At 51.5% G+C, this 26,759-nt stretch overlaps 1 protein-coding gene across 1 annotated transcript in view; it reads right to left on the reverse strand.

The window, feature by feature from the left end:
- The window catches only part of SEMA4F (ssemaphorin 4F), a 160,398-nt gene that overhangs the window by 15,974 nt on the left and 117,665 nt on the right, over window positions 1–26,759 (reverse strand). Inside the window, exons 5-7 of the mRNA XM_086964482.1 lie at window positions 26,316–26,409; window positions 8,794–8,913; window positions 6,861–7,000 (exon numbers count right to left, since the gene is read on the reverse strand). Of these exons, the coding sequence (XP_086820608.1) occupies window positions 6,861–7,000; window positions 8,794–8,913; window positions 26,316–26,409 (354 nt within the window). The remainder of the gene's footprint in view (window positions 1–6,860; window positions 7,001–8,793; window positions 8,914–26,315; window positions 26,410–26,759) is intronic.

Raw genomic sequence — 26,759 nt, forward strand, 5'->3', positions numbered from 1 at the left:
TGTGGGAGCTTCTAGGATCAGTGTGAGGTATGTTTGCCTGAGTTTCTGAACCACTAATGGAATGAGTGGAAGAGGCGGAAAAGCATAGGCAAATATCCCGGACCTGTTCATCTATAGTGCATTGCCTTTGGAGAGCAGGTGTCGGTACCTGGAGGCGAAGTTTGGGCATTTTGTGTGGTTTGTTGTGTGGCGATATTATCTATTTGAGGAACTCCCCAACGTTGAAAGTATGGGAGGAGAACTTGAATGTGAAGTTCTCGTTCGTGGATTTGCTGTCTCTGTCTGTTGAGAAGATCTGCAATCTGATTGTTCACTACTGGGAGGTGTTCTGCTAGGAAAGAGATTTTGTGGTGAACGGCCCACTTCTGAATGTCTTGAGCCAAGTGCGACAGTTGGAGAGAGTGTGTCCCCCCTGTTTTTGTATACAATATATAGCTGTTGTGTTGTCGGTACGAACTAGGACAGCTTTGCCGACCAGGTGAATCTGAAATGCTTCGAGTGCTAGAAACACTGCTAGCAACTATACATCTATATTTTATAGATGTATAGATATTTATGGGGCGAGTTTGTTGCTGTTGACTCCACAGGCCTGGCACTCTGTGAAGTTGAAGATGAGCCCCCCAACCAGTGAGGGACGCGTCCGCTGTTAGCATTGTCTGTGGAACTGGGTCAATGAAGGGTCGTCCTTTTGATAAATTGTGTGGGTTCCACCACTGCAGAGTGCGAGAGGAGTACGGCCGCTTACCAACACTAGATCGTTTAAAAGACCCTGTGATTAGTTCCACTGACTTGCTAAGCATTCCTGGAGGGGACGCATGTGAGGCCAGGCATGGGAACAATCAGGATGCAAGAGGCCATCGTTCCCAGCAGTTTCATATACACTCGAGCTGGTAGTGAGTGGGCTGAAACTGGTGAACTAGAGCTTGAATATTGCAAATTCTGGTTGCATTGGGGAAGGGTAGAGCCCTTTGAGTATCTAACGTGGCTCCTAGATAGTTTTGAGTGTTGGAAGGTTGAAGATGAGACTTCAACACATTGACTGTGAACTCCAGTTGGTGCAGTAACTGCAGTGTCCTGTGAGTGTGTTGGAGACACTTTGGGTACGTACTGGCTTTGATGAGCCAGTCGTCCAAGTAGGGGAAGACATGAATATGTTGTCTTCTTAGGTGAGCAGTGACCACGGCCAGACATTTTAAAGACTCTGGGAGCTGCGGTGACTCCGAACAGGAGTACTTTGAACTTGAAATGATGCCTCGCTATCACAGAAAGAGAATGAGAATGAGAAATGTATCCAGAGAAGACAGAAAGTCGCCCTGTTGTAGGAGTGGGAGCACTTGTTGAAGTGTTACCAAGTGAAAATGGTCTGATTGTATGTAAAGATTTAGTTCTCTGAGGTCCAAGATAGGCCTGAGAGAACCGTCTTTTTTGGGTATGAGAAAGAAGGAGTAGAAGCCCGACTTGTAGTATTGCAGTGGGACGGGCTCTATTGCTCCTTTTAAAAGGAGAGACTGAATCTCTTGTTTGAGGAGATTTAAGTGGCCTGGTGACAGTTTGTGGGAACGTAGAGAATTGTTTGGAGGATTGTTGGTAAACTCCAGGCAATAACCAGAACGGATAATTTCTAGTACCCATTTGTCTATAGTTATTGACTACTAGATGGGTAGGAATTGTGAAAGATGCCCCCAACAGGTGCTAAATGATCGGGGTGTAGGCAAGTTACTGTTTGGTATTGGAGGGGGAGGCGCGTGTATTGGAACCTCTACCTTTACCGTTGTTACCTCTGTAACTCCCTCTGAAGTGACCCTTAGAGGCAGAGGGTTGATTGTTGCTTTTATACGTTGTGGTGGTACTATCTGAGGAGGTATTCTTGGAGCACCGAAAGGAACCACGTCCTGGGGTTAATTGAAGGGCTCCCTTGATTTGGCCACTCTGTGTCCTTCTTCAGTCTTTCCTGTGCGGAATCTACTACAGGGCCAAAGAGGAGTTCCTTATCGTATGGCGTGTTTAGGATAGAAGTATGAACCTCTGGTGTTGAGAGCTAAAGCAGCAGTGTCTGCAGCATCTAGGGCGCACCTGATGGAATTATTAGAAATGAGCTGTCCCTCCCGCACTAGGTCTAGCACTTTGGACTTGTGCTCACCAGGTAGAAATTGGAGCAACTGCTCCATCTCGTCCCAATGCACCGCGTCGTACCTTGCGAGCAGCGCTAGCGTGTGAGAGATGCGCCAGAAGTTTGCAGCCGGAGATGTCACCCTTTTCCCTGAAGCGTCAAGAAACTTCGATTCTTTATCTGGGAATGGAGCATCTCCTGTTGTTTGAAAAATGGCCCTTTTGCATGCGTTGGACACCACTAAGGAATCCAATGGTAATTAGCCCCTTATGTATGCTGGATCAGATAGTGCCGGCTTATATTTCTTGTCTACCCTAGGGGTGGGGATACGTACCCTGATGGGATCATTAAAAATATCGTCTACATGCCTGATCATACCCTTGAGCATGGGAAGAGTGCTCGAGGACCTTTGTGTGGTGCAGAGTCTCGAAAAGGAAATCCTCTTCCAGGGATTCCTTCTGCAACTGAGCCCCACAGTAGTTAGCAGCTCTAGTTAGCAGCTCCACCCAGCAGCTCTATATAACCTACACTGTCGTACGGTGGAGAAGGCTTGGTAGGGTACAGGTCAGGAACATTCCCTGTGGGGGAATTGGTGTTATAATCTGTACAGGGGTCTGCTGATATTGGCTCATTGTCCCAATTTTCATCCCCATCATCCTGATCTTCAGGTGTATGTGGTGGGGAGGGCTCAGGCGAAATTAGTAAAGGTTGAAACTGAGGAGAAGGAGGTGATGGAAGGATTAGTCCAGACATTTTTCCTTTTTAAAGGAATGTGGTCGGCCGCTTCTGTCTAGAGTTTCCGTTTTATTTTTACTTTTGTGGTGTATTGTCCAGTAGTTGGGTGGATATATAGCTCCCTTTGTTTCAGAACCGGTTTGGAAGGCGGAGCATCGAAATGTTGTTCCTTAGATGGAATCGGCACATCATTTTGTTTTGATGCCGAAATTTTCGGTGCCAGTGTTTTGGATGCTGGTGTTTAGGATGCCGAGGATTTCGGATCCGAAGATGTTTTTGGCATCGAAGGGGGAGGGGCAGAGCCTTTCTTTGACTTTGATCCTAAAGCTTTCGGCTCAGTGTCTGTTTTGGAACTGCTCTGTTTGGAGCCGGAAGGCTTTTGGACGTGTTTCGTGCCGAGCCGGAGCGTCGGAAACATGTTCTCGTATTGACCATGGCCCGGAGGCGGGGGTTGGACGGAAGCTTTCTTCTTGTACTGAGGTGGACTTTGGGGCAAGGGAGGATCTGTACTCATGATATGCTGCCCTTGCTGGATGTCTTCGTCCCCCTCATAGTCGGAGATAAAGCTGTCACCTTTCAACTCACTAAGTTCATGGAGGAGTCCAAGGGGCTTCACCCGGCCCAGTCAGGCTTCCGTGCGGCTCACAGCACGGAATCGGCTTTGCTGGAGGTCGCTGAGGCCATCAGGGAGTGTCAGGATGCCGGGGGAGGGCAGCATTGGTCATGCTGGACCTCTCGGCGGCATTCGACACGGTTCCCCATGCCATGCTCCTCAACCGCCTGTCTGCTATTGGCATTGTTGGCAACGCTTGGCATTGGATTAGTTCCTTCCTTGAGGGCCGGCAGCAGCAAGTTTGGCTCCCCCCCCCCCCCCGAGTGCCTCTGCGCCTCTACCAGTGTCGACGGTTTTGCCTCTGGGTTGATCACTTAGCCCCCTCCTTTTTAACATCTATGTGACCCCGCTTGTGTACCTGGCGGAGTCACTGGGGGCTAAGGTGATGGCCTACGCCGATGACACCCAGCTGCTGTTTACCTGGCCTAAGGAAGTGGACTCGGTCGGTCTGGCCCAAAATTGCCTTTCCTATGTCTTCCACTGGCTATCGAATGCCCAGTTAAAATGCAATGAAGGGAAGTCTGAGGTGCTGTTGTTTGGCTCCTTTCCTTCAGACTTCAGAGAATGGCTTTGGCCTCCGGGATTTTCTCGGCCCTCTGAAAGAACGGGCGCAGTAAAAAACCTGTGTGTCTGGTTCGACCAAAACCTGCATTTTGTGACGCACGTGAAGAAGCTGGCCGGTAACTGCTTCGGCATATTGAAGAGCTTGAGGAAGTTTCTTCCCCTCCTGCCGAGTGCCTCCAGGGAAACCGCGGTCCGTGCGTTGATCCTGTCCCGCCTGGACTACGCCAATGCGCTCCTGGTACGTTGCTCGGGGTCCCTGGTAAAAAAACTACAGGTCGTGCAGAACTCGGCGCTTAGACTCCTTATGGGGCTTTCTCCTAGAGATAGTGTGCGGACACACTTGCGTGCCTTGCATTGGCTGCCAGTTGAGTCCCGTGCAAGACAAAAGGGAGCCAAGAGGGAAATAAGGGTACATTAAGGGACAGCCCTCCACTCACTTAGCATCAATACCAAAAAATCCCTGTACCCTGGACTGGTATTAGTGTTAATCTAATCAGGAATACCATTATGCTGGAATTTATATACTTTAATTCCTAAGCATCCGCCCTCTGGAAACGTCAGTCTAGGCGTGTGACCTCAAACATGCCAGTCCGTCCAAAAACAAATCATTGTTTCTTTGAACATAAAACCGGGAGATCATCTAGACGTGTTTTTCAACTCAACAAAACCACTAGTGACTGTTCAACTGAAACAGTGCACCATCCACACTTCTAGTGAAATGAACATAGAATAAATGTGTGATGAGGAGAAAGGCACCTCACAGGAGAACACCCTCGGGGCCTTTAGGCAGGTAAGTACCCAATTCTTGCCTCTTTCTCATCATCGGTTGCCGTACCGCCTCAAAGAAGATGTGTCCCAACGCAAAACCACACATGTCATGTGAATATAAACAGGTGCAAGCCAAACAACATCCAAGGACTCTCCCCTTGATATGAAAATAAAAAAAGTGTCTAAAATCAACCGACACACCAAAGTTACAATTTTATTATTAGTTATGGTGTGTGCAGGTGAATTTATAAAGGTTGGTAGCTTAACCTCGCATACCAATACCCACAGCCAACATGTTTCACTGCCCTACACACTTATTGGCAGATTCATCAGGAATCACCACTTGGTCGTTGCACCAATATTGGACACTCTCATAGTGGAAACCTTATCCAGCCAAATCCTCTCGTACCAGCTGGAAGAGGACAGGAATTCTTTGTCGATTGTCACATCAATCGTACAATCAGGCACCAGGACCGGAACTGGAACTTCCTGGGATGAGTTCCGGTCCTGGTGCCTGATTGTACGATTGGGCTTAATGTAACGTTGTGAAAGATTCATGAACACAATAAATTATTCACTGGAATCAAGTTCATTCTCTAAAGAAACTGTTGATGATTAAATACAACCACTATGAACTAATTGTTTTGTGAAAGGCTTTCTTCATGAACAAAGTTTTAAGTTGAAAAGCGCGCCCTTTGTGATCAAGCGATCACACTTTCCACACATATCATTAAGGCACTGACAGACACAGTGTTACAAGGACTGCGCTAACAGAAAGAACATTAGATATCCTAGAAATAAAAGGAGCACACGGAGATACAATCTTACTCATAACCTGATACTCGCTCATCCATTCTTCAGGAGCTAGCGCCAGGACACTGAGTAGCTGTGCGCTTTACAAGTTCAATATAACAGAACATAACAAGGTCGGCCTTGTTCCGCCTCGGCTCCATGGCATCTCCGGCCTCTTGTTCTGAATCTTCTCCGCAGAGGTCGGGAATGAAACGTGTGTGTGTTGCCTCTTCATGTCGCAACGTCGAGCCCGACTGTTGCGAACTGCCTTTTTCGATCCCAAAGCCTTACATGCGTCACAGTCCTGTTCTCTGTGCTCCGCACAGGTTGCACACTTTGTGTGAGTCGGTGCGCGGATACTTCGCGTGGCACCAAGGGCAGAATTTAAATGGAGTCCCTTACATCTACTGCAAAGTGGACCAACAAGGGTATGCCTGGCGGCCTTCCACAAGCTACAGTGTCTTGCGCACTGAGGGAAACCGGAGAAACGGTATCGAACCGGAGCGCAGCAATTCACGTCCGAACCAGATTGCAGAAAAAAACGATCTAACAATGGACACAATGCCCATGTGCACTATCACTGAAAGGAAGAGTCACCTACCTCATGACTGGAAAGACTTCTTCAAAGAAAAACAACTTGCAAACATCCAGACTCAACACTAGACGGCAGGAGGATGCAAAGCATGTGATCTACAGCTCACATGCTTCAAACAAGATACTTCCTTAGTCCTCTTTCTATTTTATAGCGGTTTCACCAGGTCAGAGTCCTTTGTCCATTTTTGCTTCCCATGTAGCGGGTCGCCATCTTGGGAATTTAAGTTGAGGGGGCACGGAAGAGAGGAGCAGAGGGCCCATAAAATGGAGGACAACGGACCCCTTCAGAAAGATTTCAATGAGGCAAGCGAAGCAGCTGAGCACCACAAAACTGATTCGACAGGACTCCCAGGTATTGGGGCACCTGAATGCTAATCCTGCTATAAATCGTGCCCAGGCAGTGCCGGGAGAAACTCCAGTGCCCAGGGAAGAAGGGGGCAGCTGCCAGAGGTGAACTCGGGAAAGCAGTGCAGACCACCATGGTTCAAGGCGACTCTGACTTTCAGTATAATAAGATAAGATAGTGCCTCAATAGTTACCTTGTAGTCCTGTGAAGACATCTCATTCCCACCAGCCCCACCTCTGACATAACATCAATGGGTACCTCGTACCCTCCTCCCTCGCTGCCCTGGGAAGACTTCTCTTCCCTACCGGACCTACTTCTGGCATCACATCAATGGTTACCTTGCACAACCGGGCCACGCGCGGGACCTTCATTTTCTGGTAGAAGTTGTACTCTTTCGCCGTCTCCGTGAAGAAAAAATAGAGCTTATCATTATCTGCCTCACTCTCCGGCACAAACGAGGAACCCACGAAATTGGGATCTAGAGAACAAGAGAGTCATTGTAAAAGTTAAGATCAGGCGCCTTAAGTCATGATCTTCACTCACTCAGCTTTGTGTTTAAACAAGTAACAGGTATGTGAGGCTCCTGGGAGGAAGAACCTGGGACATGACCACACCATCCTCACCGGCCTCAACAGCCTCACCAGCCTCCTCATCCTCACCAGCCTCCTCATCCGCCTCACCAGCCTCACCAGCCTCACCAGCCTCACCAGCCTCACCAGCCTCACCATCCTCACCATCCTCACCATCCTCACGGGCCTCATCATCCTCACGGGCCTCATCATCCTCACGGGCCTCATCATCCTCACGGGCCTCATCATCCTCACGATCCACATCATCCTCACCAGCTTCATCATCCTCACCGGCCTCACCATCCTCATCAGCCTCATCTTCACCATCCTCATCATCCTTACGATCCTCACGATCCTCACGATCCACATGGGCCTCATCATCCTCACCAGCTTCATCATCCTCACCAGCTTCATCATCCTCACCAGCCTCACCATCCTCATCAGCCTCATCAGCCTCATCATCCTCATCAGCCTCCTCATCCTCACCGGCCTCCCCTAGAGTAAGGGTCCAGCCTTAGTCGGCCATGTGAGCAGAACAGAACCACTTCAGACAAATCCCTCACAAAAGTGCCGCAGTGAGGGTCCGTGGAAACTGGAACCTCTCAATGGCCAGAGCTGCTGCAGAACCCTCGGGTTCAGAGGCACGTCCAATGCAGCAGGACTCTGCGGACTGCCTGGTCCTCTCCTGAGAGCGCCTTTCTCAATCTGCTGGGGCTTCTGAAGTGGGAGGAGTTCACCAGCAGAACAATATCACAAAGCAGATGAAGACGCTAATGAAACCCTCCCCCCCAGAGACCTTGCATCACTCCTCAAAGTAACTTCAGGCAGTCCGTATCTATGAAAGCCTGCACTGCCGGCCCGCACTCAAACCGCAACAAATGGAAATCACACTTTGCATCTCAATGATGAGCTCCATGCGTCGTGGAGAGCTACAAGCTAATCCTCACTTCCACCTAGGTTACAAGAAGTCCCGCCAGTCACAGGCTTCACGCCAACACATCATACAAAACCCTTCACATGATCCCTGCTTGAGCTTCATCTACACCACGAGCCTTGCGCAGAGGCCGTGGCCAGCTCGGGGGTAGGTCTGGACAGAAGGCCTGGTCAGGGGACAGGAAAGGTGAGGGTTGCAGATGTAAACTCTTTGCACAGGGGTGAGCTCTTACGCAAGACTGGTGGCAGAAAGCCTTCTGAGCAGGAGGCTTGGCACCTAGGAAGAGTGCAGGGGGTGCTCTAGACACTGTGCATGTCGGAGACCTGACTCTTAGGCAGGAGAATCAGCTGTATAAAAGGCAAAGCCATAAGGCCTAGGGCAGAGGCAAAGCTGAAAGTATTTAGGCACAAAACTTGGCAGTGGGCTCTTCAGGTTGGGGGTCAACAAGGACACTTGGCCATACAACAGAGGGTTAGGGCTGAAGAGGGAAGCTTGTTGGGAGGAGGCTTTGCCCTAGTGTACACAGACATGAGGTGAAGATGATAGCTCGAGCTATGGGATTCACAGGAAGCACTCACAGAAGACCTGGCTGTACACACGGTCTTCAGACAGTGATCCGCGGCTGTAAGCTCCGTAAACATGGCCTTGTGTCTACGTTTTCAAGGTAGACTTTGTGCAAGTGTCTCATTACAACAATCCACTCTTCCACACGCTCGCCTTCCACCCTTGCCTTCAAGACTGGCAGGCACGGGTGCTCCGCCGCCTCACCATTAAGCCACTGCGCCGAGGTATCTGTGCGGATTCGCTCATCCAGGTTTCCAGTAGTCCTTGAAATGAGGGGATCTGTCCCCAAGAAGTTGTACATGGTGGCTGCGTAGAGGATCCCATCTAGAGGGAGAAGGAACAATCAGACACATTACCTCAGACTTAGACAGACAAAGCAAAATGTTACTTACCCTGTAAGCATCTGTTCGTTGCTTGTGTAGCTGTAGATTCACATGCAGTGCACACTCCTGCCATCTACTGGTGAGCTCAGATGCGTGCAGCTTCTTGCTCTTCCAAGAAGTCTTTCTAGTCACAAGGTGCAGCGACTCCTACTATGGTATGCACACGGGCATCTACACCACTGTTAGGTTGTTTTTCCCTCAAAGTGGGTGAAGAAGGAATGGAGCATAGGGATAGGTGGGTGAAGAAGGAATGGAGCATAGGGATAGAGAAGAAGATGCCCGTGAGGGAATAAAGGAATCTGCAACAGCCGCATTTTTCCAGGGAAGAGGGTGGACGCATGTGAATCTACAGCACAGCATGCCACGAACAGAGGCTTACAGGGTAAGTAACATTTCCTATCCACGGAATGTGGAGCTGTAGATACACACACGTACTGCGTCATCTGTAAAGCAGTCCTCCCCTAAGCGGAGCTGGCCAGAGGATGTTACAAAGAACGGTCCCAGCGGTCCAGCCCGAGCAATGTTGGCTCGCTACAACATCCACACAACAGTGTTTAGTAAAAGTGTGTTGAGTAGGCCATGTAGCTACCTTGCAGATGTCATCTAAGCAGGACAAATCCGATAACGGCCATAGAATCCCTTTTTTACAGGTAGACTGGGAAGGATAGGCAAACGCTGTGTGGCTTTGGCATACAGGTTTGAATACATTTAACCAACCAACGTACTATACCTACCTGCTTAGGCAAGAGTATGGCCCTTTTGTGTGGCTTACAGAAGGAGACAAAAAGCTGCTGTGTCTTACAAAATGTCTTTGTCCTGTCCACATAGAGCTGAGGGCTCTTTGGACATCGAGGGTACCGAGAGCCCTCACCGCCACTGAGTTTGGGGAAGGGAAGAACAGTGGAAGTGCTATGGTTTGGTTAAAGTGGAGCGAGGAGGCCACCTTGGGGAGGAACTTAGGGTTGGTTCAAAGACCACCCTATCCATAGGGACTTGGAAGAAAGGCTCTTCTAGGATTAGAACTAGAAGCTCAGTGACATATCTGAGGTATGTGATGGATACTAGAAAAGCTACCTTCCATGAAAGGAAATGCAAGAGACAAAAGTGTAGCGGCTCAAATGAAGGGCCCAGGAGTCTGGTAAGAACAGCATTCTGGTTCCACACTGGAGCCAGAGGCATTCTGGGTGGGGTGACTGGTTTGAGTCACTCCGTGAAGGATTCAATGACGTGAACTTTTAAGGCTGGCGGCCATTGCAGCTAAGTGACGCCTGATAGGAGTGTGGGCCAGCTCTGAGTGTTGAATGTGAAGCAGATAGCAGACTATGTCCTGCACGGCTGCATGTAATAGATCAATGTGCCTGGAGAGATATCCGTGCACAAACTGTTTCCATTTGGACGCGTAGCATGCTCGAGTAGTGGGCCTGCGTACCTCTTTGAGGATGATCAGGCATTCTGGAGGAAGGTCAAGGTATCCAAACACTAGGTACTCAGGAGCCAAACTGCAAGACTGAGCTGCTTGGGGTCTGGGTGCCAGATCATTGGGTGGTTTGGTGTAAGAAGGTCTGGCCAGTTTGGCAACATCTCAAGTGGGACTACAGAGGTCGAGGAGGGAGGTGAACAACGATTGGCTAGACCAGGTGGGAGCCACCAGGGTGAGAATAGGGGGCGACTGCCGGAGTCTCTGGACCATGAACGGAAGGAGTGGGAGAAGGGGAAAAGCAAAGGCAAACATCCCTGTTCATCCTTAGTCTGTTGCCCCGGGACTGTGGGTACTTGGAGGCCAAGCCCGGGCATTTTAGGTTTTCGGCGGTGGTGAAGAGATCTATGCTGGAGAACTCCCAATGGAGGAAGTACAGGAGCAGGACTTGAGAGTGGAGTTCCCACTCATAAACCTGTTGCTGCACCCTGCTGGGCAGCTCTGCAAAGTTGTTGGACACTCCTGGAAGGTGCTCTGCCATTAGATGGACTCTGAGGTGGAGTATCCCTCGAGAAATTATCTGAGCCAGCACTGACAACTGAGGTGACGGAGTTCTGCCCTGTTTCTGGAGGTAGCACATGGCGGCCATGTTGCTGGTGCAAGTGAGGACCACCTCCTTGCGAATGTGACCGAGGAATGCTTCTAGAGCTAGCTTGATGGCGAACAGCTTGAGGTGAGACCCTGTTGGTAGGGTGTCCACCAAACGTAGGCAGCGAGATTTTGCAAGTGCACCCCCCACCCGGGAAGGGATGAGTCTGTAGTGATGGTCACTTTCGGAACTAGGTTGAGAAAGGGCCGTTCCCACAACAGGTTGCATGTGATCGACCAATGCAGATGGCGAAGAGTCCAGCCTCAGCTCAACACCAGATCCTCCCAGTGAACCTTCGCTTGAGACCACTGAGCTGCAACACGTTCTTGCAATGGACGCAGGTGTTGCACCTCTGCAGATGGCGAGGAGTCCAGCCCCAGATCAACACCAGATCCTCTCAGTGAACCTTCGCTTGAGACCACTGAGCTGCAACTCGTTCTTGCAATGGACGCAGGTGTTGCACCTCTGCAGAGAGAGAGGGGTACAGCCCCAGATGAACATCAGATCCTCCCAGTGACCCTCCGTTTGAGACTATTGAGCTGCAACGCGCTCTTGCAACCGGCGCATGTGTAAGTGGCGTAGGGAACTATGGCAATGCAAGAGGCCATCACGGCGAAGAGATGCAAGACTGTCCAGACAGTTACCTACTGATCTGGCTGAAAAAGAGGGAGAAACGCTTGATGGGCTTGAACCCTTGATGGACAGGGGAAGGCCTTCTGTACCACAGAGTGGATGCTCACCACCAAGAAATGATTGGATTTGGCGGGGCTGGAGATGGGATTTTGTGGTATTGGTGGTGACCCAGAGACTGCGAAGGAGGACTATTGTATGAGCCAAACACTGTTGTTCGGTTGTGATCTTCATCAGCTAGTCGTCTGTGTAAGGAAAAACCTGGATGTCCCTGCGCCTGTGGTGTGCGGCTACCACTTCAAGACATTTGGTGATCGCCTTAGGGGTGTGGCGACCCCAAAGACCAGCACTTTGAATTGGTAATTCTGGACTCTGACCACAAACCAGAGAACCCGGTGGTGAGCATAGTGAAAGCAAGCACCCGTGAGGTCGAGGGCGGTCATGAAGTCACCTTGAAGCAGTGGGAGGACATCCTGGAGTGTGACGATGTAAAAGCGTCAACCAGGGTGTAATCGCTTATAGGTCGAGTATAAGCGTGAGAGACCCGCTCTCTTGGGAATTATTAAGTAGACTGAGTACGCCCCCTTGCCTTGCTGGTGGAACGGCACAGGTTCTACAGCTCCCTTTTGTAAAAGCGTGACTGCTTTGTTTTGAAGGAGGCGATGTTAAGGGCTGAGGGAGTGTGGGCAGGGGGGTTTGTTTGGTGCAGTGGCAGTGAGCTTCAAACAGAAACCATTGTGTATGACTTTGAGGACCCACCGATCTGAAGTTATTTTCTCCCAGCATGGAAGAACATGCTGAAGCCACCTCTGATAGGTGTAATGTGGAGGGGGAGAATCATTGTTTAGTAGGGGGTGGCACCACCTTTACCTCTGGAGTTATTACCCCATTAGCTCCCCTTGAAGAAGCCATGGAGAGGGGCCCGCTGAGGTTTTAGCCTCTGAAACGAGGTGGAGGCCTTGGTACAGATAGTTTTGGAGCCTCCACAGTATTGAGGCCTGCGAGCGGATGATGTTTGCAAAGATCCCATGTATTTCGCAGTGTCCGTGACTTGTTTCGACTCGGAGGAGGCCTTGTGCACTGTGGGCACTGAGGGTTTTGAGAGTAAAGTGGTTTTCCGCGTCGGACGAGGTTTTCGACATCAGTGCAGAGTGGCGCAGCTTCAGTATTTGCCTCTGCCCCATTGGCTGACTTGCTTACAAACAGTTCTGACCATGGTCTTGAGGCAGTGATGGACGGGAAGCCTGGTGTCTGGCTTCGTGGCTCAATGCGGACTCGTGTGGGCGGTGTTCATGCCAGGGTGGCATTGGAGGGAGGGAGCGACTTTCGATCTTTGTCCAGGGCAAGGCAGTGGTTTATCGACCTCCGCATCGGAACCGGAGTCCTTGCAGGAGTAGCTTTGAGCTTCCTCGACAGCGGTTCCTAGTTGGGGGTTGCTTTCGACATCTTGTTTGCAGAAGAGGTCTGGAGTATAGTCACTTTGCCCGTGCACTATCGATGTGGGAATGAGGATTTGATTGATGATACAGTAAGTTTTTCTTGCTGCAAAAGGCAAGGCAAGCTTTGCAGGAGGTGCTGTGGTTCAAAGACAGACACAGAATACACCGCTCGTGTAGGTTCTTCCTTGGAAACATTGAGCGACAATTTGGGCGGTTTCGAAATGAAGTTCTTTCTATCACTCACAGGACATTGTTGTGGACCAAACTGTTTGGAAACAGCTCCAGAAGGGTGACACCCCGAGCAGAGTATCGGAGGAGTCTCGTAAGTTGAACCAGATGGAGTATGATGAAACGAGAGGGTACAGGAAATGCAAAGAATACACAATACCTAAGAATGGAGTGGGTCTGAATGGGCCCAAAGACAACTTCACATGGAGTCGTCCCAGAGCTTGCTGAAGTACGTCCGATCCGGACGGTGGAAAAAACACACAATGCAACAGTGGAGTCGATGCCCATGAGCATATCTACTAACAGAAGTCATCACTATCCCTTGTGACTCGAAAAATACTTCTTAAAGAAAAAACAAGCTTCACACGTCCAAGTCCAAAACTAGATGGCAAGAGTATGCAGAGCATGTGCATCGATGGCTACATATGCTACAAACACAAGTTTAGCCAGGGTCAATGGCCCTATTAAACATCCAGCACCGTAACCATAGTTATTAAAATTCAAACAAAAATGCATTTTCATATATAGGCATTCCTTCTTAAATAAACCATCAAACAACATTCCAAAGAGCAGGAGACACCTCATTGGAGAACGTAAAAAGATACTGAAATCTATTCCAAAGGCAGCCCTTCTAATAGAAGAAATATTAAAGGACAAGTTACTTACCTTCGGTAACAATATATCTGTAAAAGATATATATTGGTTACAGATTCCATACCTTAGAATTACCCCCAGGCGTCAGATTGGATCCAAAGATTTTTTCTTTAGCTGTACCCCTGTGCATTGGTAGGCGGCGTTGGTCGAGACTGCGTCCGTCATTGGCATCATGATAACCGCTTTGATGTCGCAGTATCTACTTAGACGCCGCCCCTGCGCCCTGACGTCCGTTTACATGACATTCCACGCCAGAAGCGCAGAGCCATGCAAGACACTGACCACTGGGGCACAAAATTAGGGCCCTGAAAGGGAGTCCCGTACTCTAGAAGTCAGTTCGCAGAGCGGGGAGGATGGGCGGGGCGGTAAGGAATCTATAACTAATACAGGACTCTTACAGATACATCGTTACTGAAGGTAAGTAACTTGTTCATCTGAAAGAGACTATTATTTATAGATCCTGACCTTAGAATAGATAACCCAGAAAAACCAACCCCGGAGGTGGGTCTGCGAACCAAATTCACACCAGAAAGTCCTGGACAACTCAACGGACAAAGAAGCCGTCTCTCCTGACTTGACTATCCAGGCAGTAATGTTTTGTCAATCAATCAATCAATGCATTTCTAAAGCACGCTACATACCCGTGAGGGTCTCATGGCGCTGGGAGGCGGGGGAGGAGCTGCTACTGATCGAAGAGTCAGGTCTTGAGAATTCTTCTGAAGGCCAGCAGGCCCTGGGTCTGTCGTAGGCTGGTAGGGAGAGCGTTCCAGGACTTGGCGGTGAGGTAGGAGAAGGACCTGCCGCCGGCGGTGGTTTTTCAGATACGAGGGACTGTGGCGAGGGCGAGGTTGGCAGAGCGGAGGCTGCGAGTGGGGGTGTGGAAGCCGAGTCGGTCATTGAGGTATGTTTGTCTGGAGTTGTGTAGTGCTTTGTGTGCGTGGATGAGGAGTTTGAAGGTGATCCTCTTGTTGATGGGGAGCCAGTGCAGGCCTCTCAGGTGGGGTGTGATGTAGCTGCGTCGGGGGACGTCGAGGATCAGTCGTGTCGAGGCGTTCTGGATTCATTGTAGTCGTCTCAGGAGCTTGGTTGTTGTTCCTGCATAGAGGTTGTTCCCATAGTCGAGTCTGCTGGTTATGAGGGCCTGGGTGACGGTTTTTCTCGTGTCGGGGGGATCCATTTGAAGATCCTGCGGAGCATTCGGAGGGTCTTGAAGCAGGACGCGGAGACGGCGTTGACTTGCTTGGTCATGGAGAGGGTGGAGTCAAGGATGAACCCCAGGTTGCGTGCGTGGTCGGTGGGTTCTGGGCTGTGCCTAACGATGTGGGTCACCAGGAGTCGTCCCAGGCTGATGGGGTGGGTCCGAGGATGAGGACCTCAGTCTTGTCGGAATTCAGCTTCAGTCTGCTGTCCTTCATCCAGTCGGCGACGGCCTTCATTACTCTGTGGAGGTTGTCTTTGGCGGTGAGGGGGTCTTCCGTGAGGGATATGATCAGCTGGGTGCCGTCGGCGTAGGAGATGATGTTGAGGTTATGTTGTCGTGCGACGTGGGCGAGAGGTGCCATGTAGATGTTGAACAGCGTCGGGCTGAGGGAGGATCCCTGTGGGATGCCGCAGATGATCCCGGTGGTTTTCGAGCGGAAGGGTGGGAGGCGGCGCTCTGGGTTCTGCCGGAGAGGAAGGATGTGGTCCAGGCCAGGGCCTTCTCTTGGATTCCAGCGTCATGGAGGCATGCTGATAGGGTGCGGTGGCAGACCGTGTCGAAGGCTGCTGATAGGTCCAGGAGGATGAGGGCGGCTGTTTCTCCTTTGTCCATCAGGATCCTGGTGGCGTCGGTGGCGGCAATGAGGGCGGTCCCGGTGCTGTGGTTGCTGCGGAAGCCGGATTGGGAGGGGTTCAGGATGTTGTTGTCTTCGAGGTAGTGGGTTAGCTGTTTGTTGACAATCTTCTCTGTAACTTTTGATGGGAACGGGAGCAGGGAGATGGGCCGGAAGTTCTTGAGATCCTTGGGGTCCGCCTTGGGTTTCTTCAGTAAGGCTTTGATCTCGGCGTGCTTCCAGCTTTCCGGGAAGGTTGCTGTCTCGAAGGAGCTGTTGATTGTTTTCCGTAGGTGGGGTGCGATGGTAGTGCTGGCTATTTTGAAACCGTGGTGGGGCAGGGGTCGGAAGGGGATCCGGAGTGGATGGAGTTCATGGTTTTGATGGTGTCTTCGTCGCTGACGTTGGACTAGGTGGTCAGGCGATTGGTGCGGGTGGAGGTCGCAGGGGTGGTAGTCTCGGTGGTGGGTGGGGGGAGTCGGAGTTGAAGCTGTCGTGAATGTCCGTGATCTTGCGATGAAAGAATGTGGCCAGGGAGTCGCATAGGTCCTGTGATGGTGGAATGTCGTTGGTGTTGGAGCAGGGGTTGGAGGGTTCTTTCACGATGCTGAAGAGCTCTTTGGTGTTGTGTCCGTTGTTGTCTAGGCGGTCCTCTTGGCGGTCCCGATGAGTTGGTGGTGTCTGCATGTGGCGTTCTTGTGGGTTGTGTGGCAGTCTGGTGTTCGGTCGTGGAGCCATTTCTTCTCCAGTTTCCGTCAGGTGCTCTTGGAGGTCCGGAGGTCTTCGGTGAACCAGGCAGCTTTCTGGTTCGTGTGGTTGGTAGTGGGGGTCTTGAGAGGGGCGAGGGTGTTGGCGCAGTCGTTGATCCACTGTTTGAGGTTGGTGGCGGCGGTGTCCGGGTCGATGGGGTCGGCGGCTGGTCTTAGGGCAAGGGTGGTAGTCGGTTGGTCCTTGGTGACCTTGCCCCAGCAGCGGTGTGGCAGCTGTTGGGTGTGGTGGTGTGTGGTAGGTGTTCTGAAGGTGAAGTGGACGCATCTGTGGTCTGTCCATTGGGGTTCGGTGGTGTGGTTGAAGGAGACGTGAGGGCTTGCGGAGAAGATGTCGTCCAGCGTGTGTCCAGCTGCGTGGGTGGGTGTCGTCACAAGCTGTTTGAGTCCGAGGTTGGTGAGATTGTCGATCAGGGCGGTGGAGTTGGCGTCGTTGTTATCGAGGTGGAAGTTCAGGTCCCCGAGGAGGATGTAGTCCGTGGAGGCGAGGGCGTGGGTGCTGACTAGGTCGGCGATGGTGTCGCTGAACTGTGGTCGGGGTCAGGGTGGTCTGTAGACGAGAGTTCCTCGGAGGGTGGTGTTAGGGTCGGTCTGGATCCGGAAGTGCATGTGCTCGGCGGTGGGGAGGGTGTCGTCGATGTTGGTCGAGACTCGGAGGATGTCTTTGTCGATGATGGCAATTCCCCCTCCCACTCCGTTGGTGCGGTCTCTGCGGGAGATCTTGTAGCCCTCAGGTATGGCTATGGCGATGTCGGGTGCTGAGGTGGCGTTCAGCCAGGTGTCCATCAGGAAGGCGACGTCGGGGCGGTAGAGTCTAGGAAGTCCCAGAGTTCGATGGCGTGCTTGCGGGCAGAGCAGGTGTTGAGGCAGATGCAGCGGGGGTGGTTTGGTTCTTTGGTAGGAGGTTTGGGGTGGGCTGGATGCTGGTGAATCTGCACCGGCAGGTGAAGGGCCCTTGGGTGTGCTTCGGGATGGCCTGGTAGCAGGGGTGGTCTTGTCCGGTGTTGAGTGCGTGGAGGGTGCTGGGGTCGTAGTGCAGTCTGGCGTTGCGGGGGGCGGGGGGCGCGGGGTCCAGGGGTTCTGGTGCTGGGCGCAGTCCAGGCGCAGACGGGTTTGCCTTTGGTGCACCCGCTGCGCACGTCGTCCTAGAAAAGAGGCGAAGTGGGAGGGAGGAGCAGGTGGGAGCGGGGCGGTCAGTGGGTGAGGGGAAGGGACACAGAAGGCAAAAAAGGGGCGGGCCGCAGGGGAGCAGCGGCGGGAAGCTTGGAGCGCGGGGCACAGAGGGCAAGGGGCAAAGGGAATGCCAACGGAATAACAAACAGAAATCCAATACAGAGAACAATACAGTAAATCAAAAATGCGAAGAGAAAGACAACTTAGCAAGGGAAGCGCAGCGACAGTCACCAGGGGCACACCAGCGGCGAACTCTCAGCGGAGGTAGCAGAGGAGAGAGTCACGGGCGCACAGGAGGAGCCGTGCGGCGTGGGGGGCGACCAGAGGTTAGGTTTTGTGAACCTGTGCAGATATGCCCACTTGGCTGCCTGGCAGATGTCACTGAGGGGGGGCTCCACACCCCAAAGTGGTAGTGGCTGCCGTCGTCCTGGTGGAATGGGCATGCAGCCCTACCGGAGGCTCCTTTTTCACCAAGGAATAAGAGATTTTAATCCAAAGAATGACACATCGATAGATGGTCCATTTTTGCACGGCCCGACCTTTCTTGGCAACCACATAGCCAACAAATAGTTGATCACGCACCCGGAATTGTTTTGTGCGATCCAAATAAAATGATAACGCATGTTTTGAATCCAGACGGTGAAGTTTCCCTTCGTACTTGGAAGGGTGCGGGAAGAAGGTGGGCAAAGTGATGGTCTGTCCTACGTGGAGAGAGTTTGAAGAACAACCCTGTCCGGATGGACAGCAAGGCAAGGAGGTTTAGAAGAAAGAGCCTTAAGCTCACTCACCCTGTGAGCAGAGGTGATGGCAACCAGAAACGCAGTCCTTAAAGTCAAGAGTCTGAGAGGACAATTATGTAATGGCTTGAAAGGAGCACACATAAGGTACGTTAAAACCAGATCCAAGTTCCACTGGGGCATTACGAAAGGAATAGGAGGAAAGAGTTGAGTAATGCTCTTAAGAAATCTTTTTACAATAGGGAACTTGAAAAGAGAAGACTGATCAGGAAGGCGAAGAAAGGCCGAAATAGCCAAAAAATAGTTTTAAGAGTGCCCAGAGCAGTGCCCTGCTAGGCCAAAGAAAGGAGGAACAGAACCTCAGAAAGAGGGGCTGAAAGGGGATCCACAGCCTTTGTTGTGCACCATCCCACAAACGTGTCCCATCGACAGGCGAATACCATTTTAGTGGAGGGACACCTGGCTGCCAAGTTACATTACAGACTTCGGGAGGAAGGTCGAAAGCTGTCAACTGTCACCGCTCAATCTCCATGCAAGGAGGTGGAGGCAGGACAGGTTCGGGAGGAGGACCGTCCCTTGCTGCTTCAACAGAAGATCCTACCAAAGGGGCAGTCGGATCAGAGGATAAATGGCCATGCTCAGGAGCTCGGGGTACCAGACTCTTCGTGCCCAAACCAGAGCCACAAGAATGACTTTGGCCCAGTGGCGCTTGATCTTCTTCAACACTCTGGGCAGAAGTGGCATAGGCGGAAAGGTGTATAGAAGACCGCAACTCCACTATCGACGAAAAGCGAGTGCCACCTTGAAAATTCCAATGCGCAGAATTGCTGACATTGCGCGCTCTCTTCGGTGGCAAACAGATCTAACCAAGGCTCTCCCCACTGCTGAAAGAGACTTTGCACTGCCTCCGAGTGAAGACGCCATTCGTGATCCATCATGCACCGGCGGCTGAGTTTGTCCGCCCTAGCGTTCAGCAAACCTGCCAGGTGTTTATCCATCAGGGACATGCCCTGATGTTCCAGCCTTGTATAGAGGCGAAGAGCCTCTTGACATAAGGTCCACGACCCCACCCTGCCCTGTTTGTTGCAGTACCACATGCCGGTGGTGTTGTCCGTGAACACGTGCAGAGGTCTTCCCTTGGCAGAAGGAAGGAAAGCTTTCACTGCTTTCTGGGATAGAGGCTGAAAGATCGGCATCATAGCCCGAATATCCTGTACTCGCTGCTCGGGGGATAAGACAGAAACTGCGCTGTATCTAGAACTTCTCCGATGAAAAGGAGCTTCTGAGAGGGAATCAGGTGAGACTTCGGTATGTTGATAGTGAACCCCAGTGAATGCAGGAGGTCCATCATAGTCTGGAGGTGGGAGACGACAGCTTGGGGCAAGCCTGCCTTCAACAAACAGTCAATCGAGATAAGGGAAGACTGGAACCCCAGATTTTTGCAGATGAGCTGCGACCATCGCCATCACTTTCATGAACACCCGAGGTGCACTGGAGAGGCCAAAGGGTAGCACAGTAAACTGAAAAAGTTTGTGGCCTACCATGAACTGTAGGTAACGTCGATGGGCAGGCAGGACGGGGATGTGAAAATAGGTGTCCAGTAAGTCCAACGCTACCATCCAGTCTCCATTGTCGAGGGCAGACAGGACCGGAGCTAGTCAACATTTTGAACTTCTCCTTCCGGAGGAAGCGGCTGATGTCCCTCGAGATCCAATATAGGACGCAGACCTTTGTACTTCTTGGGCACCAGGAAGTAGTGGGAGTAGCAGCCATGACTTACCTCTGGGGCAGGAACTTGCTCGATGGTCCCCTTGGCCAAGAGAGATGTGACTTCCTGACGGAGAAGGGCCAAGTGATCCTTCAACACGTGCTGGTACTGAGGTGGTATGGGTGGAGGGGTAGTCTTGAAAGAGAGAGAGTAGCCCTTCGGACTATCTGCAAACACACCTGTCCGACGTGATGTTGTGCTGTGGGGGAGGTGATGGCGGATCCTGCTGCCCACTGGTAACTGGTGGCCCCGAAAGGTTGGACTAAGAAGGTTTAGAGGCTGCTGCAGAAGGTGCACTGGCCCGCCTGCTGGCTGCTAGACCCACGGATTTGGGTCCCATATCCCTGGCCATGCAGAGGCTGGGTAGCCACGAAAGGGGTGAAAGGCAGACTGCGCAGGATGAGAGGTGGTGCGAAAACCAAGAATCTGGCGGTAGCTCTAGAGTCCTTAAAGTGCTCGAGCTCGCTGTCTGCCTGGTCACTAGACAGGCGACGACCATCAAAGGACAGGTCCAAAAGGGTTGATGGGACATCCCCAGATCTCAGCATATAGTTTCTGATGTAGGAATCGTTCCACCCAGTGAGTCGGCAGTGTACAGCCCACAGTGGATGGCAAACTTTGCAGCATCTCTCTCTTCTGCGACTGCATGGGAGAGTGTGACCCGGGAGTACTCCGGGCACTGCGGCAGTAACTGTGAAAACGTATCCCACACAGAGTGGGTGTAACGGCCCAAGAGATATACGGTGTTCACCGACCGCAGTCCTAAGCTGGCGGAAGAAAACATCTTTTTCCCAAGAGTCAAGTCAAGTCAAGTCATAAAATTTGTATAGCGCACTACATACCCAGAGGGTTTCAAGGCGCTTAGGAAGGGGAGGAGGATTATTTGTCAAATATCCACGTTTTAAGCTGCTTTCTGAACGCTAGGTGATTCTGGGTGAGGCGAAGGTAAGCGGGGAGTGAGTTCCATGTTTTGGCAGCCAGGTAAGAAAAGGATCTGCCTCCCATGGTGGTCTTGTTGATGCGAGGTACAGTGGCGAAGGCTTGGCTGGAAGAGCGAAGTTGGCGGGAGGGGGTGTAGAAGGACAGTCGAGAGTTGAGGCAATCTGGTCCGATGTTGTAGAGTGATTTGTGTGCGTGGGTAAGCAGTCGGAAAGTGATCCTCTTATTGACGGGTAGCCAGTGGAGGTCTTTAAGGTGGCCAGAGATGTGTTCGTTGCGTGGGATGTCTAATATGATCCTGGCTGAGGCGTTTTGGATTCGTTGTAGTTTCTTCTGGAGTTTAGCGGTGGTACCTGCGTAGAGGGTGTTTCCGTAGTCTAGTCGGCTCGTGACTAGAGCGTGGGTGACTGTTTTCCTTGTTTCGGAGGGGATCCAGCGAAATGTTTTTCTGAGCATGCGAAGGATGTTAAAGCAGGAAGAGGATACGGCGCTGACTTGTCTGTTCATTGAGAGTGAAGAATCCAGGATGACGCCAAGGTTCCGTGCATGGTCCGTCGGGATGGGTGCTTTTCCGAGGGCTTCCGGCCACCAGGAGTCGTCCCATGCAGAGGGGGAAGTACCTAAGATGAGGACTTCTGTTTTGTCTGAGTTCAGTTTCAGACGGCTTTGTTTCATCCATTCGGCGACTTCTTTCATTCCTTCGTGTGGGTTAGTTTTGGCGGTGCTGGGGTCCTTGGTGAGAGAAAGGATCAGTTGAGTGTCATCCGCGTAGGAGATGATGTTGAGGTTGTGTTGGCGGGCGATGGTCGCGAGGGGGCTCATGTATACGTTGAAGAGGGTGGGACTGAGTGAGGATCCTTGAGGTACTCCGCAGATGATTTCAGAGGCCTCGGACTTGAATGGTGGGAGGCGGACTCTCTGGGTTCTTCCGGTGAGGAACGAGGTGATCCATTCCAGTGCTTTTCCTTGGATTCCGATGTTTCTGAGGCGTTGTAAAAGGGTGCTGTGGCAGACTGTGTCGAAGGCTGCAGAGAGGTCGAGGAGGATGAGGGCGACTGTGTCTCCATTGTCCAGTAGAGTTCGAATGTCGTCTGTAGCTGCGATGAGGGCGGTCTCAGTGCTGTGTTTGGCACGGAAGCCAGATTGTGAGGGGTCGAGTGATTTGTTGGCTTCGAGGAAGGCGGCGAGCTGGTTGTTGACAGCTTTCTCGATGACTTTGGCTGGGAATGGAAGAAGCGAGATGGGGCGGTAGTTTTTGAGTTCGGTGGGGTCTGCTGTTGGTTTTTTCAGAAGGGCGGTGAGTTCAGCGTGTTTCCAGTCTTCTGGGGAGGTAGCGGAGTTGAAGGAGCAGTTGATGACGTCTCGGAGGTGCGGAGCTATGACGGAGTCTGCTTTGTTGAAGATGTGGTGAGGGCATGGGTCTGTGGGGGATCCAGAGTGGATGAAATTCATCAGGCGGATGGTGTCCTCAGTGGAGATTGGGTTCCAGGCGTTAAGGGTGTTTACGGGGGGAAGATGGTCAGCAGATGGTAGGGTGGGTTGGCTTCCGGGTTGGTTGTCAAAGCTGTTGTGGATGTCAGCAATCTTGTTGTGGAAAAAAGAGGCTAGGGAGTCGCAGAGGGTTTGAGAGGGGGTGATGTCGTTGGAGTTGGCCGAGGGGTTGGAAAATTCCTTGACGATGTTGAAGAGTTCCTTGCTGTTGTGGGCGTTGTTGTCAAGTCGATCCTTGAATGCTGTTTTCTTGGCTTTACGGATCAGTTGGTGGTGAGTACGGGTGGCGCTTTTGAAGGCGTCCTTGTTGCTGGTGGATGGGTCTTTTTTCCAGGCCTTTTCAAGGGAGCGGCACAGTTTCTTGGACTTCTTGAGATCATCGTTGAACCATGAGGCCTTCTTGTTGCCAAATTTGTGTTGACGTTTTTTCAGTGGTGCTAAGGTGTCGGCGGTGTTGGATAACCAAAGGGTGAGGTTGGAGGCGGCTTCGTTGGCGTTAGAAGAGAGGGCTGGGGAGGTTCGAAGGAGCGATGTGGAGATCTGATCCGTGGTGATTTTGTTCCAGTTTCTTTGTAGAGTTGGTTGGAAGTGGATGATGGGTTTCGGCTTGTTGTAGGTGAAGTGAACGCAGCTGTGGTCAGTCCAGAGGAGATCCGTAGTATGGTTGAAGGAGACATGATTGCTGGAGGTGAAGATGGGGTCGAGTGTGTGACCTGCGATGTGGGTGGGGGAAGTGACCAGTTGTTTAAGTCCGAGGTTGGCGAGGTTGTCTAAGAGGGTGGCGGTGTTGCGGTCGTTGATCTTTTCAAGATGGTCCATCTTCTCAGATTCACTATCTGGGGAGCAGAAGGAAAGCACCTTTAGATGTTGAGGCTTGGACCACCAAGCTCTTTGGGTGGGGTGTTGGGAGAGGAAAATGGGGTCGCCCTGGGCCGGGCGGTGGTGTCGGGCAATCATCCTATCCACAGGAGCCCCTGTGCTGGGCCTGGACCAGGTGCCTAGAAGGATGTCCATGAGGGCCACATTGAACGGCAGCAGGGGCTCCGAAGAAGCCGCTGCCGGCTGACACACCTCGGTCATCCTGACTGCCACCATAGGAAGCTCAAGGCCCGAAAGCCTCAGCGGCACTACGCAACACCACAGCATAAAAGGCTCCATCCTCCGTGGCAACGGTAGGGGGAGAAAGCATGTCAAGGTCTGGGGAAATATCCAGGCCACTTGGTTCCCCAACTCCTCTCTCCAGGCCGGCTCCTCGAGCTGATCTTCTAAAGGGTCAACAGACCCCTACCAGTCCTCCTCACCTTCCTCTGGCTGCCACTCAGGGCGATAGGGAATGCCAGGGGAGAAGAGTGGTACAAAAGTACCGGTTGGCACTGGTACCGGAGTTGGTTGAAGCCGATCCAAAGCAAGGGGGAGGCCGGGGTCGACGCTGTGTGGGGACACAACCGGCATCAGAATCGGCAGAGGCGTTGTCAGCTGTATCGATGCCGGAGGAGGAGCTGTGAAGTCGACCAGCACCGAACCGGATCCAGGCCTGGATCCCTGCGGCACTGGAGCCGCCAGCATCGAAGGCCTAAAGCCCCCAACCAAGTCTGTGGGGTCCAAAGGCACGTCGGCGGAGTCAGGCTGTCCAAAGATGGAGTTAAGAGCTTCGTAAAACTGACAAAGCTGGGCAGGGGAGGCTCTGGGTCCTGGAAAGGGAGGGAAGCTTGAAGCCATCCCAGTAGGTTATGTGGGCGGAGCCGAAGGACAACGACCTTCCGCGTCCCACCGGCACACAGACGGGGAGAACGCAAAGAGAGATGGTGCTTCTTCGTCTTCTTTTTGTGCTTCAACTTAACCAAAGACAAAGACTTTGACGAAGAGTGATGGTGGTGACTGCGACTGGTTCCGCGACCTACCTCTCGACCGGGAGTTCGAGGGGTGCGGAGCGACTGCGGGCTTCCACAAGCCTTCGGGACCGCTCCCACAAAGACTTCGGGTTTATGACCAGACAGTCGGAGCACGACTCTGGGTCGTGGAGTACTCCAGGAATCAAAGGCACACGAGGTGTGGGTGTGTGACCGACATCAGCTTGTGACAGGAGTCACAAGGCTTGAGCTGGTCCGTCAATGTGACATCCCTCAGTGCACCAGGAGTTGAACGACTAGAAAAAAGAAGTCAACAAAAGTCGAAAAAACGCTAGTCAAAAAATTACTAAGGTTACTGCTCTCTCAGGATCTGTGCTGGCTGGCGCAGAAAAAGAGGGAACTGACGGCAGAATGCAAGGGCGGTGTCTAAGTAGATACTGCAACATCATAATAGCGAACACGACGCCAACGAAAGACGAGGAGTTAAACGACGCCACCTTCTGACGCACAGGGGTACTCACTCTGACCCAGGCCCATCCATAAAACACAAAGCTGCTCCTGAACCTACTTCACTCTGACCCACGTCCATAAAACACAAAGCTGCTCCTGAACCTACTTCACTCTGACCCAAGTCCATAAAACACAGAGCAGCTCCTGAACATACCACACTCTGACCAAAGTCCATTAAAGGCAGAGCTGCTCCTGAAACTACTTCACTCTGACCCAAGTCCATAAAACACAAAGCTGCTCCTGAAACTACTTCACTCTGACCCAAGTCCATAAAACACAAAGCTGCTCCTGAACCTACTTCACTCTGACCCAAGTCCATAAAACACAGAGCAGCTCCTGAACATACCACACTCTGACCAAAGTCCATTAAAGGCAGAGCTGCTCCTGAAACTACTTCACTCTGACCCAAGCACATAAAACACAGAGATGCTCCTGAACCTACTTCACTCTGACCAAGTCCATAAAACACAGAGCTGCTCCTGAACCTACTTCACTCTGACCAAGTCCATAAAACAGAGCTGCTCCTGAACCTACTTCACTCTGACCAAGTCCATAAAACACAGAGCTGCTCCTGAACCTACTTCACTCTGACCAAGTCCATAAAACAGAGCTGCTCCTGAACCTACTTCACTCTGACCAAGTCCATAAAACAGAGCTGCTCCTGAACCTACTTCACTCTGACCAAGTCCATAAAACAGAGCTGCTCCTGAACCTACTTCACTCTGACCAAGTCCATAAAACACAGAGCTGCTCCTGAACCTACTTAACTCTGACCCAAGCCCATAAAACACAGAGCTGCTCCTGAACCTACGTCACTTTGACCCAAGGCCATAAAACACGGAGCTGCTCCTATCTCACTCTGACCCAAGTACATCCATGAAACACAGAGCTGCTTCTGTGTCTACCTCTTGATTATCAACAGAAACTAACAGGTCACACAGCCTGTTAAATCTGCAGTGGCCGTGATGGTCTTTGTCATTTATCAATCAACACTTGCTAATGTTCCTTAAATAAAATGTTCTCATCAATGAAAGCATCAAGATGTTCATGAAGAGACTCTCCCAGGGATTCACCATCTAGATGCCAAATAAAGTTACAAGTTTTACAACCAATGAAGATGGTCTGAGTTTTACGAATGTTAAAAAAACAACTTCTTTACACCATTGTTGTTGCTTAGCCTAGTGCCAAGACTGCCCACAAGCAGAGAGACACCCCACAGTCAGGAAGAACCAGTTAAGGTGAAAACCGGCCCCGGACCAGGGCAGAGAGGGACCTACCCGCCATGACTGCTGTCGACTGCTGCGCAGGCTCGAAGGGGCACTTTCCACGACCGCTCTCCTGATGGTCAACTGCAGCAAACTGCTGGATATCCTGAAAGAGAGAGAGAAAGAGAGGGGTCAAGAGCCAGCTAGGAGAATGAACCAGGCATGGGGAGTCAGAAAACAGGAAGCATAAACATATGAAACAGACGATAAAGACAAAAAAAACAGGAGAGCACAAGAAAGAAGGTTACAAAAGTATGAAGAAGAGATAAAGAGTGACCAGCTGCTTTATTAAACAGGAAGTGTAAAGAGAAAGGAGAGGTAGATGTAAACAGGCCGAATAAGAGGTAGGTGTCAGACAGAAGAGGTAGGTGTAAACGAACAAGTTACTTACCTTCAGTAACTATATATCCGTAAGAAACATAGGTCAGTTATAGATTCCTTACCATAGAAAATTCA

Source organism: Lissotriton vulgaris, chromosome 3_2 (genome assembly GCF_964263255.1).
Source record: "Lissotriton vulgaris chromosome 3_2, aLisVul1.2, whole genome shotgun sequence".
Lineage (NCBI taxonomy): Eukaryota > Metazoa > Chordata > Amphibia > Caudata > Salamandridae > Lissotriton > Lissotriton vulgaris.